The sequence below is a fragment of the Muscardinus avellanarius genome (genome assembly GCF_963383645.1).
Source record: "Muscardinus avellanarius genome assembly, chromosome: 22".
In the NCBI taxonomy this organism is placed as follows: domain Eukaryota; kingdom Metazoa; phylum Chordata; class Mammalia; order Rodentia; family Gliridae; genus Muscardinus; species Muscardinus avellanarius.
In genome coordinates, this window is record NC_137808.1 from 16,131,902 (window position 1) to 16,146,930 (window position 15,029).

The 15,029-nt window shown below is 60.5% G+C and overlaps 1 protein-coding gene across 1 annotated transcript; it reads right to left on the bottom strand.

Moving 5' to 3' along the window:
- RUVBL1 (RuvB like AAA ATPase 1) lies at positions 1–14,402 on the bottom strand (the record flags this gene model as incomplete). The annotated part of the gene is made up of 11 exons (XM_080718067.1): positions 1–160; positions 360–451; positions 2,050–2,152; positions 2,627–2,825; positions 3,914–3,977; positions 5,201–5,350; positions 6,321–6,410; positions 7,445–7,596; positions 9,925–10,057; positions 12,201–12,287; positions 14,262–14,402. The coding sequence occupies 11 exons, from the start codon at positions 14,400–14,402 to the stop codon at positions 1–3; spliced, it is 1,371 nt and encodes a 456-aa protein (XP_080574193.1).
- Positions 14,403–15,029: the final 627 nt, after the last annotated feature.

Sequence of the window (15,029 nt, forward strand, 5' to 3'; positions counted from 1 at the left end):
TCACTTCATGTACTTGTCCTGCTGCTCGGCCAGGACCTTGGCGGAGGACTTGGCGTCATAGAAGAGCTCGCCGATCTCCTCCACGTGGCCCTTCTCGATGCCGTCTTTGCCGTTGATCTTGGCCAGCAGGTTGGCCGGGGTGAGCAGCTGCACGGCGTACCTGCGCGACGGGCGGGCGTGAGGGCCCCGGAGGCCGGGGAGGTGGGGAGGCGGGGAGGCAGGGAGGCCAGGGGAGGCGGGGAGGCCGGGGGAGGCGGGGAGGCCGGGAGGCGGGGAGGCCGGGAGGCGGGGAGGCCAGGAGGCGGGGAGGCCGGGGAGGCCGGGAGGCGGGGAGGCGGGGAGGCGGGCGCCGTGCTCACCGCAGCGTGGTCTTGGTGCCGATCTCTCCCAGGTGGTTGAGCGCGTCCTCGCTGACGCTGATTCCCTCCGTCTGCGCTCGGATTTTAATGATCTTTAAGAGAAAAGGCGTCATGGTGACGGTGAGTGGCCAGGCGTCCAGCTCGACTAGGGAGGCTGCGCCAGGAGGTGTGGGGCCGAGGCTGGCCTCAGGGAGGGAACCCAGGCGCTCCACCTCCAAGCCACACCCCAGCCCTCGGCAGGGTCTCCCCAGGCTGCCGGGTCCCGCCCAGCGGGGGCCAGGACGCGTAGCTCAGTAGCAAGCACAGCGCCCTGGTCTGACCCTGTTCCAAAAAAGAAAAACCCAAACAAAAATTAAGTTGAGCTAAGAGACTCCCTAAGTGCGAGGCTGGCCTCAACCCTTCAATCCTCCTGTCCCAGCCTCCCAAGTCCTGGATGATAAACCAGCAGCACCACACCCAGCTGCAAGCCTCAGCAACTTAGCCCTTTCAGGGTGAAAAATAAGAACATATTCAGACGGGCCGGGGGCGAGGCTCCACCACAGAACGCCCTGGGTCGACCCCCAGGATCAAAACACACGCCCCCCCACACACAGCCGCGCCGCAGGGACATTTATATTGCTTGATGTCTAGGATGGCTCAATAAATCAAAAAACTTGCTCCCAAGATTTAGCGGCCCTCACAGCATCGGCGGGAGATATCTAATCTGAGGGTGCAGGGGCGCGGGCCGCGGCGGTGCTGTGGGGCGCGGCGCCCGCCCGCCCGGCGCGCGATAAGGGGCGCGGGGTAATGATGCCGTGTGTTGTGAAGCCCAGATAACTGAGGACTCGAGCCTCATATAACACAGGAATTTTTCACTCTGGCAGCTTCGTAAACAAGATATCAAGAAGCCCGTGTTTAAATTAAAGTCATAAACACACGGCCGGGGCAGCGGCGCGGGGCCAGGGAAACGCTGCACCCCCGCCGCAGCCTCGGAGCCGAGCCGGGCATGGGGCACGGGGAGGCCGAGGCGGGAGGGCGGCTCGGCAACGCGGCCAGGAAGACACGACAAGAAAATCTTAATTTGTCTGGTCCTGGGGACTGAGCGAGCCCAGGGGCCTGCCATTCTGAGGTCGAACCCAGCCTTTTTTTGGAAGGGTCTCGCCAGGTCGCCGGGGCTGGCCTTGAAGCCGGGATCGGGTCCTCTCAAGACGGGGTGGGGGTGGGGGGCCGCAACCCCGAGCGGCCAGGGCGGCGCCTCGCAGGCCGGCTCGGAGGGAGAGGTGCCCGTCGCTCTCAAGAGCAGGTCAGAGCGGCTCTGCGCTCGGAAGACAGTTCATAAATGAGATCTTTAATCATTTAATAGCCCGCAGGGAAGGTTTACGAGGTGTCTCCGGGCGGCGTTGTCACAATGACCCGGAGTCTGCTAACCCGCCTGCGGCACGGTGCCCACGCCCGCAGCCCCACTGCAGGGCCGAGGCGGCGGCAGCCCGGTTTCGAGGCCCGCCTCAGCAGCTCAGCGCGCCCATTTCCAAATAAAAACTAGAAAGGGCTGGGGGCGTAGCTGGGCACAGAACACCTTGTACTCAAGAAGGTGGGAGCAGAGACGAGAGAACGGCCAAGGCCTGGGCGCGGCCCACCCAGGCGGCACCCATGGGCGCTGAGCGTGGGCAACGTGACCCGAGGACGGGAGCCCAGCCACTGGGCGGCGCACCTGCTTCATCTCCTGCGGCGTGTACAGCATGGTCCGGATGATCATGACCCGGTCCAGGAGGTCCAGGGGGATGCCGTGGGGAGACGTGACGTCCTCCGTGCCCCTGTGGGAAGCAGGGCAAGCCGGCGCTCAGTGCGGGGCTCACGGCCAGTGGCCGGCTGGCTACAGTGACGGGCCCGCGAGGACCGGGTACCGGCCCCTCCCTGGGTTCGCAGTCCCGCCATGGCCACCTGCTATGCGGCCCTGGGGGCACCACAGCCTCCGGGCGCAGAGGTGCGGCTCATCACCTGGTGTCCCCGAAGCCCAGGAAGGGCTGGGAGGGTGTGACCAGTCGCTCCCGGCTGTTCTGTCTGGGGATTGGCCCCAGGACGCTCCCCTGGGCCACACCCCCGCCCTCCACTTCTTTTTTCAAACAGGGTCTCCCCCAGCTGCAGAGGCTGGCCTCGCACCCGCGGCCCTCCCGCCTCAGCCTCCCAAGGCCTAGGAGGCGGGTGGCCAGGTCGCTTGGGCGCGGCCGTCCTGGGAGGCCCCGGGCTCCCCGTGCAAGGCTGGGGGCCCGGCCCGCGCGCAGCCGCACCTGACCACGCAGTTGCCGCGGTTGGAGGCAAAGATGACGATGGGCGCGATGGAGGACTCGAGCGCGCGGTGCAGGTAGGTGAAACACTCGATGTCCAGCATGTGCACCTCGTCCACGAACAGCACGCCGGGCACCAGCTCGGCCACGCCCTGGTCGATGTACTTGTTCACCACCTTGTTGATCTCCCCGCGGAGCTTGTCTGCGGAGCGGCCGGGTGAGAACGCGCGGTGGCCGGGGCTGCTCCCCACCCTGCGGCCCCTGCCGGTGCCCGGCGCGGCCCTGCGCCTGCTGCCGCGTCCTCATTCAAAATGGAAGCCCTGACCCTCTGGGGAAGCACGCCAGGCGGGTGACCGGCAACTCAGACCGCGCTCAGAGCGCGTCCTTCTTCTGCCCCGGGGGACGAGGCTGAGTTAATGAGCTGTCAACCCAGCGCAGGCTCCAGGGGGCCGAGCCCCTCCTGCCGCCCGACCCGCCCAGGCCCGTGCCCAGGCAGCCCTCGCTGTGCTGTGCGGCCCGCCAGGCAGGGCGCGGGGAGCCGCAGCTGTCCAGACGGAACAGGGCCAGGGACCGGCCAGATGCACTCTCCTCTCGAGCGCTGTTAAAGGAAACTGGCCAGGCATGGCGGTGCACCCAGAATCCCAGGGCCTGGGAGGCTAAGACCAGAGGATCGCCAAGTGGAAGCCAGCCTCGGCCAGAACTGTTTCCAAATAAATAATAAAACAGGGCTGGAAGTGGCACTCAGGTAAAAGGCCCTCCCTGGGTTTAATTCCCAGCAACACCAAAAACGGAGTGAACAAATCGATCAAGTAAAAGCCAACACCTGTCATCCCCGCGCTAGGAGGCGGAGACAGGAGGGTCGCGCGGGCTCAAAGCCAGCTCAGCTCCTGAGTGAGGCTCTCAGCAACTTAATGAGACTCTGTTTCCAAATAAAATAGAAAATAGGGCTGGGGGTATAGCCCAGAGGTAGAAAAGCCCCTGGGTTCCACCCCAGTACCACCCCCCCCCCAAAAAAAAAGTAGTAAAAGCCAGCCATGGTGGCGCACACTAGCAATCCCAGCATTCGGGAGGCTGGGACAGGAGGATCAGGGTTCGTGGCCAGCCTCAGCTACTTAGCAAGGCCCTCTGCAACTCAGCGAGACCCTGTTTCCAAATAAAGAAAACAATAGAGCTGGGGGTGTAGCTCGGAGTTAGAATGCCCCTGGGTTCCCTCCCCAATACTGAAGAAAACAAAAAAAGGCGGCTGCGGGGAGCGCGGAGCGGGGCGCGGGCTGCCGCGGCCGGGCCTACCTGTGATCTCTGTTTTCTTTGGCTTCATCAGCTGACCCATCATAGACAGGATGTCCTGCCCGCCCTGCGGAGGTGGAGGCTGGGTCGGCTATGCTGCTCCTGGGGCGGTCCCGGGAACTAAGCCAGGCCTTCCACCGCGGCTCACCCAGCCCTGGCTTGTTTTATTGGACACAGGGTCTTGCTAAGCTCTCGAGCCTGACCGCGAACCTGCGACCCTCCTCCCTCAGCCTCCAAGCACTGGGATTCCAGGAATGTGCCGCTCTGCCTTTGAAACAGGGTCTACCTAGGATGCCGAGTATCTCACCAAATTGGCGAGGCTGCTCTTGAACCTGCGACCCTCCTGCTTCCGCCTCCCAATACCGGGTTACAGGAGTGCACCACCACGCCCGGCTCGTTCTGCTTCTTTTACTCGTGTTTTCCAGAAACGCCACGGAGTGATAACGTTCTTTCCTACATTTTCTTAGTGTACATTTTCTCACTCATCCTCTGTCTCCAGGAGCAGACCACAATCCCGGCTCAAAGCTCAAAAAGCTGGGGGCTGATCTGGGTGAGGACCCACGGGCCTGTCATTCTGGTAACTGGGAGGCTGAAACAAGATTGCAGGCTTGGGGCCAGCCTCAGCAACTTAGCGTGACCCTGTTTCAAAATAAAAAACGAGCCGGGCGTGGTGGGCACGCTTGTCATCCCCGAGCTTGGGAGGCGGAGACAGGAGGATCGCGCAGGTTCGAAGCCAGCCGCGCTGACTTAGGAGACCCTGTTTCCAAATAAAAATGTAAAAATAGGTCTGGGAGTGTAGCCCGGAGATAGAAGGGCTTCCAGGAACCCCAGTACCACCATAAAATAAAAAATTAAAAAAAAGTAAAAAATAGAAAAGGCTGGGGTAGTTAGGCCTGGTGGCACATGTCTATAATCCCAGTCCTCAGGAGGCTGAGACAGTAGGCACCCAGGGTTGAGGCCAGCCTCAACAACTCGGCAAGAACTAAATCAAAACAGAATAGGGCTCGAAGTGGGGCGGCGGGGAGAGTGCCCGAGTCCAATCCCCAGGACCTCCCCAGTACATTACTAGAATAGGGACGGGGTGTGGCTGAGAGGTAGAACGGCCCCGGGTTCAATGGCCAGCGCACAAAGCCAGCTCTGCTGAGGCGGCGGCTTCTGGACCCTGCGCTCTGCCAGGCCGGCCGGCGCTGGAGCGAAGGGCAGCCGGCTCGAGGGGACGGATGGCGCCACCTTGAGGGGAGCAGGGAGCCTGCACACCCCTGATCCCGCGGCTGTGACCACGTGGGCTACCTGGGGCCTGGCGTTGGCCACGTCCAGGTCGTGCAGCGTGACGTCCTGGATGACCTCCTTCTTCTTGTGCACGTCGCCCTTGGGCAGGGGCACGTACTCCTCGGCCTCCAGGTCGAACTCGGTGGCGTAGGCGTCACACCTGCCCTGCCTCTGGAGAGAGAGAAGCGGTGGGACGGAGGCTCGCAGGGCGAGGCCAGCCTCTACAAGAGACCCTCCGCAAAAGTGCTGGCAAGCCGGGCGTGGTGGGCACGCTTGTCATCCCCGCGCTTGGGAGGCGGAGACAGGAGGATCGCGCAGGTTCGAAGCCAGCCGCGCGCGCTGGCTTAGGAGACCCTGTTTCCAAATAAAAATGTAAAAATAGGTCTGGGAGTGTAGCCCGGAGGGAGAAGGGCTTCCAGGAACCCCAGCGCCACCCAAAAAAAAAAAAAAAAAAAAAAAGAAAGAAAAGAACAAGAAACCCAGGACGGTGAGTCTGCCCAGGACGGCCGAGTCCCCAGCACCGCGACGCCAGGGAGGGCCTGAGCGCGGGGCTGGACCTCGCCCACCCGCCCACCGGGGGAAGGCGCCTCCCCCTCGGGGCTCCAGGCCTGCGCTCTCCTGACAGCTCAGGCTCCTGATAAAGGGCGCGTCCGCCAGATTGACTGGAGACGGAGCTGCCAGGCTCCTTTGTGGGGCTGATTTATGGCCCATGCAAAGTGTCACGCTCGTCCGTTACTGTGGCTGGAGGCGTGCAGCCCACGGCGTGCTGCCCGGGGCACCCAGATCAGACGTACAGAGCACGGGCTGCCGAGCGTGGGGAGAACACCGTGGTTGTAATACAGAGGCAAATGCTCTCTGCACGCTTTTTTGTGGCGCTGAGGCATGAACCCAGGGCCTTCTACCCAAGCCACATGCCCAGACCTTTTTATTTCTTTATTGTTAAACAGGGTCTCGCTGGGTGGTCGAGGCTGGCCTCGAACCTGAGATCCTCCTATCTCAGCCTCCCGATCAGTGGGGTGACGGGCGTGCGCGCTGGGCCCAGCGAGACCTCCGGGATGTCTGTTTACACGGCGAGTTAAGAGTAAGGCCAAGGCGCGGGCGTGGCCCACGCACACAAGGACGGCGCGGCCGCCAGCCCTACCTTCACGGCCCCGCTGTTGGCTTCGATGTAGATCACGTCTCCGGCCTCCACGCGCTCCTTCTGCAAGCTCTCGAAGATGCTGGGGTCCAGCTGGGATGGAAGGGGCGCGGGTCAGCGGCCGGCGCGGCGCCGGCCTCCGCTTCTCCCTCACGCGGCCCTGATGCCGGGCCTGGGCTGTGGCGTGGCTTCGGTTTTTTCCTTTTAGCCCAGTGACTTTTCTGGCTTCTTTTGGTGGTCCTGGGGTAACTCAGGCATCTCCAAGCAGCACCACAGCCCGGTATTTCATTTATTTGCAAACAGGGTCTCGTGAGGATGCCAAAGCTGGCCCTGAACCCGAGGCCTGGCACGGCAGGCGTGGGCGCCATGCCCGGCCGCCAGGGCTCTTTTATACCAGTCGCTCTCCCAAATGGACAGACGGAGACACAAGTACTGAGGAGGGAACCCGCGCAGAAGCCTCACGGATGCGGGGAGAGGTGGAGGTGAAGGGCGGGGGAGTCGGCAGCGGCAGCTCCAGAGCCTGGCGCTTAGCCGGAGAGAAACGGCCCTTGGGAGAAGTGACACTTTTATGATCCCCATAAAGCATGACCAAGAGACAACCTCAGGACAGGACCAGACACCGCGACACCGCACGCCGGCCACAAGATGGAGAAATTATGCCATCTAGAAAACACGGTCCCAAGAGGCGGGCCGACCTGCAGGGCAGAGGGAGGCGCGGAGGCCCTCCCGTTACCCAGCCACGGGCCACTGTTTGACCTCTCCAGGACAGCAGTCCTTCTCTCGGTGATGGAGGAAAACGGGCGTCTCCACACGCAAGGTCACGGGTGACAGTAAGGGAGACCTTTGTGGAAACACATAGCCCAGGGCCCGGCACGGTAATCCCAGCATTCGGGAGGCCGAGACAGGAGGATCAGGGTCCATGGCCAGCCTCGGCTACTTAGTGAGGTCCTCTGCAACCCAGTGAGACCCTGTTTTAAAAATAAATAGGGCTGGGGGGTAGCTCGGAGGTAGAGAGCCCCCGGGTTCCGTCCACAGCACTCCAAAAAAAAAAAAAAGTCACAGTAGCGGAGCGGTGCTGCGCCCGTGATCCCAGCAGAGGGAGACGCGCCGGCGGTCGGCGGACTCACCTTCAGCTGCTTGGTGCCCTTGGCCGTCTTCAGCCCTATGATCACGTGACTGATGGTCTTGCCGTACCCCCCCATGGGGTTCTCGGTCTCGCAGGGCGTGAGCTCGGTCACCTCGCCTTCATACACCTCCTTGGTCTCCTTTACCCGCAGCCCTGGAGAAGGCAGCAGTGGGCGGCGGGCCTCTCCCAACCTCCTCCCTCCCTCCCTGCCCCCTGCTGGCCCCCCGCGCAGCCAAACGCGCCCTCGCGATGAGGGCGGACGGCAGCTAAGGCCGGGTGCGAGGCACCGCCACAAGCGGAAAAGCGGCGGAGGCCGAGCTCGGAGGCTGGGACAGGGGCGGCGCAGACAAGGCCGGCCTCGACAACACAGCACAAAAAAAGCGCCTTATTTTCTACACAAAAATAAGGGCCGGGGCACAGACTGGAGGTAGAGCGCCCTGGCTCAATCCCCAGTGCCACAAAAAAAGGCAGAAAAAGAAAAGCAGCGCTGCTGCGCACACGCAGGGAGGTGGCTATCAGAAACGCAGAAAGCGGTTTCATTCTGACCCAAGGATGCCTGCACTGGAGATGGCGCCAGGGCGCTCTGGTTCGTACGGGCTGCCCCCCCAGCCCTTCTGTTTGGGACGGGGCCTGAGTCGCTGCGGCTGGCCTTGGGGCCTGCGCCCCTCCTGCCCACGAGGCCCGGGCTTCCGCTGCGCATCCTGGCCACCAGGAGCAGTTTCCACAGGCCGCAACCCCGGGGGCCCGAGGGCCTGCTGGCGACTCGTGGGCGCCCTCAGGCTCGCCCCGCCAGAGCGGCCGCCAGCCATCACTGGCTCGCCCGTGTTCCTCTCCAGAAACCTGACGGGGCGAGGCCCTCGGTCCAGCGAGGGCAAGGTTTTAGGCTCTCAGTATCTGATAGGCTATAAATGGAGGTTTGGGAAGACCCCAAAGACAGGACACATTTCATTTTGCTCTAACAAATTTCACATTCCTGCGCACAGGGGGAAATTTTTTTAAATGAACCATATGAATCAGAAGATTGTAAAAAAACTGCAAAATTATGTACTTTAAAAGGGAACCTTGGAGTCCGGCCCAGCATTCGGGAGGCTGAAACAGAAGCCAGGCAAGGTGGCTTTGTCATGCCAGTACTTGGGAGGCTGAGACGAGGATCTCGGTTCGTGGCCAGCCTCTGCTACCTAGTGAGGCCCTCCGCAACTCAGTGAGACCCTGTTTCAAAATAAGAAATAAAAAATAAGGCAGGGGCTGTAGCTCGGAGGTAGATTGCCCTGGGATCCATCCCCAGGGCAGCGGATGATGGACGGAATGCTAGGTCGGTGGGTAGGGAGCCTTGGAGCCGGGGATGCGGCGCGCACCTGCGATGCCAGCGCCTGGGAGGATAAGAAGACCGCAGGCTGGAGGCCAGGCCCGGGGGCACTAGACCCTCCGCAGCTTATTCTGTTTCAAACAAAATAAGAACTAAAATAGTAATACTGTTTCAAACTAAAATAGAGCTGGGAGTGTAGGCTGGAGAGAATGCCCCTGGTTCAATCTCTAGGTCCACAGAAAAAAAAAAAAAAAGAAAAACCACCTGACTGTTTAATCTCGCTCTTTCTACACTACAGACAGCCGCGGGCTGCGGCCGAGGAAGAAAGGCATTCCCGCCTGTCTGTCAGCGGCCCGGCTGACGGGCGGCCGGACAATGGCTGGCTGTGAGCGGGGAGGCGCGCGCTATCTCTGGCTCCGACAGCCCGGATGCCATGGTCCCATCTGCGGCTCGGGTTCCCGGGCCTGACGGGCCGTCATCGCGCGGAGACAGGAGCCGGCCAGACCCGCCGTCGCTCCTGCCACCCCCCCCCCCCGCCACCTCCGAGAATTCAAAGGCGCCTGTGGAGGCGGCCTGGCTCCGCTGAAGGCGCTTGATGGCCTGTCCTTTTCTTTGCTAGGATCCAGAAATTCCTCTTCACCTTTCTGTCATCAAAAGAAAGACTTGGCAACACCCCACAACACAGGGCCTCTGCGCTGCGCCCCGAAAAGCTCGGGGGCCTAGGTGAGCCCGGCCCGCCACGCAGCTACGCCCTGGCCTCGGTACCTTAGTACTGGGGATTGAACCCAGGGGCATCCTACCTCCAACATACACTCCCAGGTCCCCCCCCTCCGCTTTTAATTTTGAAACAGGGTCTTACTAGGTTGCTGAGGGCTGGCTAAGTTGCTGAGGCTGGCCGCGAACCTGATCCTCCTGTCTCACCCCCCCACAAGTACTGGGATTACAAGCGTGCGCCACCACGGCCGGAGAGCCGCGTCTTTCTGAAACAGGCGGGGAAGGGATGCAGGGTGAGTGGACGCTAAGCTCTACCCTTGAGTCATAGCCCCGCATCAAGAACCAGGGTCCCCACGACTGGGGCCCAGGTCGCCCTCGCTCCGATGGCCACGGCCTCTGACCAGCCAGGCGCGGACGCCGCTGAGACGCGCAGTGCCCCACCGCAAGCTCCACTCACGCACCGATGGCCCTGCGGAAGTTCTCCATCAGCACCTCCGTCTTCTTGATCTCGGTGGAGTACACCTCGCTGCCGACCATCGGGCAGAAGGGGACCTTGCTGCCCAGCTCCTGAGCAATGGCCAGTGCGAGGGCCGTCTGCAGGGCAACACGGTCACTCAGTACACGGGGCCGGAGCCCAGGGCACTGCCTTCCAGACACACCCCAGCCCTAGGGAACGTTTTATTCTGAATCAGGGCCTCGCTAATTGCTGAAGCTGGCCCTGAACCTGCGAGCCTCCCGTGTCAGCCTCCCAAGTGCTGGTCTAGGCAGGCAGGCACGCACTGCGCCCGGCCCTGTTCTCCCGATTTTCAAAGGCAGAAGCTGAAACGCAGCAGCACAGCCTGGTGCATCCCCTGGAAAGGGGCAGCACGGAGTGCGGGCCTGCAGCGGGGCACTCGAAGCGCGTCCCCGTCCTCGTGAGAGCCCTCCCAGACACCGCGCGGCGCTCACCCCAGCACACCGCGCTTTTTACCAACACCAGAAGCACCCATCTAGCACCCAACAGCATAATCAGCAGCGAAGACAGTGGTTACTCAGTGTGCACGTTCAATTAAGGGGTCCATGATAAGGCACTGGAATGCCAGTACTTGGAGGCCAAGACAGAAGGATTGCAAGTTCAAGGCCAGACTCGAAGAGTTAGTGAGGCCCTTGGCAACTGGGTTCAACCCCTAGTACTACCAAAAAAAAAAAAAAAAAAAAGTGGAATTGTTGGCCTTAGATCCTTTTTTCTGTTGTTACTGTCTGTTTTTGCTGTACTCCAGGGAACGGGGTCTAAACATTACCCAGGGCCGGGGAAGCAGCTCGGCGGCGGCGCGCCTGCTTATTCTGCACGACGCCCCGAGTTCAATTCACAGCGACAGAGACACACAAGGAAAGCTGCCGGGGCGCAGGGACGCACGCCGCCCCAACACGACGAGGCCTGCGCTGGAGGCTCAGAGGTCGGAGGCCAGTCTGTGTAGCAGCCTAGATCCGGCAGCGCAGGAGACAAAGACCTAGGCCGCGCGCGGCAGGAGCCCTGAGCCCAGGCAGAGGCGCAAGGATGCTTTCTCAGGAGGAAGCCGTCGGGGCGCCTGCGGGGGGGACAGGACGGGGCTCGCCCCCAGAAGGCAGGAAGGAGGGCGAAGCGTGGGGCAGGCGGGGCCTTGCCTGGGCCGCCAGCAGCACCCACCAACTGGTGGCAGCCCCCCCAAAACCTTGACAACTCCTCATATCCCGCAGTACCCGCCCAGGCTCAACACCAGGGGCGCGCCGCCTCCGACCTACACCCCAGCCCTCTCATTAATCTTCTCTGCGAAACATGGGCTCCCTGAGTTGCAGAGGTTGGCCTCGAACCTGCAATCTTCCTGCCTCAGCCTCCCAAGCACTAGAAGCTAGGTGCACACCGCAGCGCCGGCTCCACCCACATTGAAGACGGTCAATAGATCAAAGTTTTGCCCTAGACCGAGCCACTCCGGACTGTAAGAAATTCCTTTTTTTGTGTGTGTGTGGTGGTAGTAGGGATGGAACCCAGGGGCATTCGAACTCTGAGTGACACCCCCAGCCCTATTTTATTCTTTACTTTGAAACAGGGTCTGAGTTGCAAAGGGCCTCACGAAGTAGCCGAGGCTGGCCGCGAACCGCGATCCTCCTGTTTCAGCCTCCCAGAATGCTGGGATTACAAACGCGCGCCACCACGCCTGGCTTAGGAATTCCTGTTTTGTGCAGAAAGACTGCAAGCCCATTGAAGATAAAAATCAGGTCCCCAATTCTTTTTTCCTCATCACTTAGAGCCAAAACAGTGATGGGTGAGTATGGTATTTACATATTTGGTACTGGGCATTGAACCCAGGGGTGCTCCACCTCTGAGCTGTACCCTGGACCTTGTTTTTCCCCCTAAATGGAGTCTCGCCAAGTTGCTGAGGCTGGCCTCAAACCTGCAATCCTTCCATCTCGGCCTCCCAAGTACTGGGATCATAGGTGCACACCACCTCCCCCGGCAAAGCCTAGTATTTAGAAACACCCCGGCGATTGTTTGCGTTCCCCCACAGAAGATGGCGCTCAAGCTTTTTATGACGCCCTAGGCCAATAGAAATCTAACTTCCAAATCAGAGACTTGAAAGAGACCAAGACAAATTCAGAGGCAGCGGGCTCTGAGGCTGCAGCCTCGCTCTCGGAGGCAGCCCGGGGCTCAGCTCTTCCCCGGGCACGCAGGTTACCAGCAGCTGAGACATGGCCGGCTTCCTGGGCCACAGGAGCGCACCTTGCCAGTTCCGGGGGGGCCGGCCAACAGCACGGCCCTGCCAGCCATCTTCTTGCTTTTGATCAGTTCCACTATGACGCCGCACGCCTGCGACAAGAGGAAGCAAGAACGAGCGTGAGCAGCTTCCCGCCAGGGCGCCTGCTGCCTTCGCTTTCTTTTGCTTATGTTTTATCTTAGTCGTTCTGGGGATTGAACCCAAGAGTGTTCTATCTCTGAGCCCTTTTCAGATTCTGAAACAGGGTCTCACTGAGTTTGCGCTCATCACTAGGCTGCTATGGCCGCCGGTGACCAGCCTGCGCCTCCATGCCTGGCTGCTTAGCCGCTCTAGGGGCCCAGGGGAAGGAGGCCCTGCGCCCGCTCACGCTCCTGCGCAGAGGACAGCATTAGAGATGGAACCCGGGAGCGTTCTACCACCCGGCTACACCTCAGCCGAATTTTTTAGTCATTATTTTGTAACAGGGTCTAAGTTGCAGAGGGCCTAAGTAGCTGAGGCTGTCTGCGAACCGCGATCCTCCTTCCTGTCTCAGCCTCCCGAACGCTGGGATGACAAGCGTGCGCCACGCCTGGCGGCTTCTTCTTCTTCTTCTTTTTTGGCAGTACTGGGGATTGAACCCAGGGGCATTCTACCACCCCAGCCCCATTTTTTATTCTTTATCTTGAAACAGGGTCTCACTAACTGCAGAGGGCCTAAGTAGCTGAAGCTAGCCGCAAACCTGCGATCCTCTTGTCTCAGCCGAGTATTGGGACTATAAACTGTGCCACCACACCTGGCTTCCTCCAGCTCAATTTAATTTTATTTTGAAACAAGGTCTAAGTCGCAAAGGACCTAAGTTGCTGAGGCTGGCCTCCAACCCGCGATCCTCCTTTCTCAGTCTCCCAAGCGCGGGGATTACAAGCATGCGCCACCACGCCTGGCTCCTTTTTATTTTTGAGACAGGGTCTCAATGGCTCCATGGCCTTGAACCTGTGACCCTCCAGTCTCAGCTTCCCAAGTACTGAGATTAAGAAAGGCACATGTGCCATCATGCCCAGCTTACAGTTACCATATGCAGAAGAGGGTTGGTAGGCAGAAAGACCAACAGAGCTACATGAGAAAGGAATGGAGGGGACTGAGCATGGACACCTGTCAGCCCAGAACCTGGGAGGCTGACACTGGAGGATCGCGGGTTCGAGGACAGGCTGGGCAAATAGTGCATGAGGCCCTACCCAACTTAGTGAGACCCTGTTTCAAAATAAAGATAAAAACAAGGGCTGGGAGCTGGACATGACGGCTCACGCTTGTAATCCCAGCATTTGGGAAGCTGAGACAGGATCACGATTCACAGACAGCCTCAGCTACTTAGTGAGGCCCTCTGCAACTCAGTGAGACCCTGTTTCAAAATAAAGAATAAAAAATAGGGCTTCGAGTGTAGCTTGAGGGTAGAATGCCCCTGGGTCCCATCCCAAGTTCCACAGTAATAATAGTAATAGTAATAATAGCTGGGCGTGGTGGCGCACGCTGGTAATCCCAGCATTTGGGAGGCTGAGACCGGAGGATGGAGCAGGTTCAGAGCCAGCCTCTGCTACTTAGCGAGGCCCTTTGCAACTCAGTGAGACCCTGTTTCCAAAAATAAATAATACAAAAATAAGACGGGGGGGGGTGTCGCTCAGAGATAGAATGCCTCCGGGTTCCATCCCCAGTACTGCCAAAAAAAAAAAAAATTGAAATAGTAATAATAATAATAATAACAATAACCACCCATGCGCCGGGCGTGGTGGCACAGGCCTGTCATCCCGGCACTTGGGAGACTTGAGGACCGCAGGTTGGAGGTCAACCTCGAAGATTAATAACTCAGCGCCTTGGGGAGACCCTCGAAATAAAAAGGGGCGGGGGGGCCGCTCGGAGACGGCGTGCCCCAGGCTCCCGCCCCGCCCGGCCCCCAAATAGCAGTAATCACGGGGATCGAGGAGCCGGGGCGGGGCCGAGGAGGCCCCTGCGCCCCGCCGCCCCCGGCCCGCGCGCCCCCGCCGCCCCCGGCCCGCGCGCCCCCGCCGCCCCCGGCCCGCGCGCCCCCGCCGCACCTCGCGCGCGTTCTCCTGGCCCACGAGCCCCGAGGCCGCCTGCTTGGCCATGCCGCTCTCGTCCAGCCCCAGCCCCTTCACGTGGCTGTGGGAGGCGATGCGCTGCGTCTTCGTGGTGCTCTTCACCTCCTCGATCTTCATCTTGGCGACTCACAGACGCGGCGACTCCGCGGCGCCGGCCGCCGGGTTACCACGCGGCCGTTACTAGGGCGGTCCGCGAGGGCCCGCCCCCCTCCGGGCTTCATTGGCCGAAGTGGAAACGCCTCCGCCCTTCATTGGCTCCCGCAGGCGCCCGTCGCAGGTGCCGGCGGAGCGCCGCTCCGCCACTTCCGGCTGTGTGGCGCGCTTGGCCTCCGGCTAGGCAGCGCTTCCGGTCCACGCTCGCGGCGTGAGTTCCGAGGGACCGAGCCGGGGAGTTTGGATTTGGAGACGCCGCAGCCTCGGGAGACACGGGGAAGGGGCGGGGCTTTAAATTGTGTCATCCTCTGCGTTGTCACGTTCGGTCGTCGCACCCTCTGCGAAGCCCCTACTAGCCTCGTTTAGGAGATAGAGGAACTGAGATTAGAGCTTAAGTTTTGAAAAAAAGAATTATTTTTGGTACGGGGCATTGAACCCGGGAGCATTTTACCTCCAAGCTACATCCAGCCCTATTTTTTTTTTGGACAGGGAAAGAAACTTTTTAAATTACAAACTCAATCCATTTGGTGTATTTCAAAAGGTGCAATACTTGTCTTCGTTTAATCAGTGAAGGAAGTTGGTAATTAACTC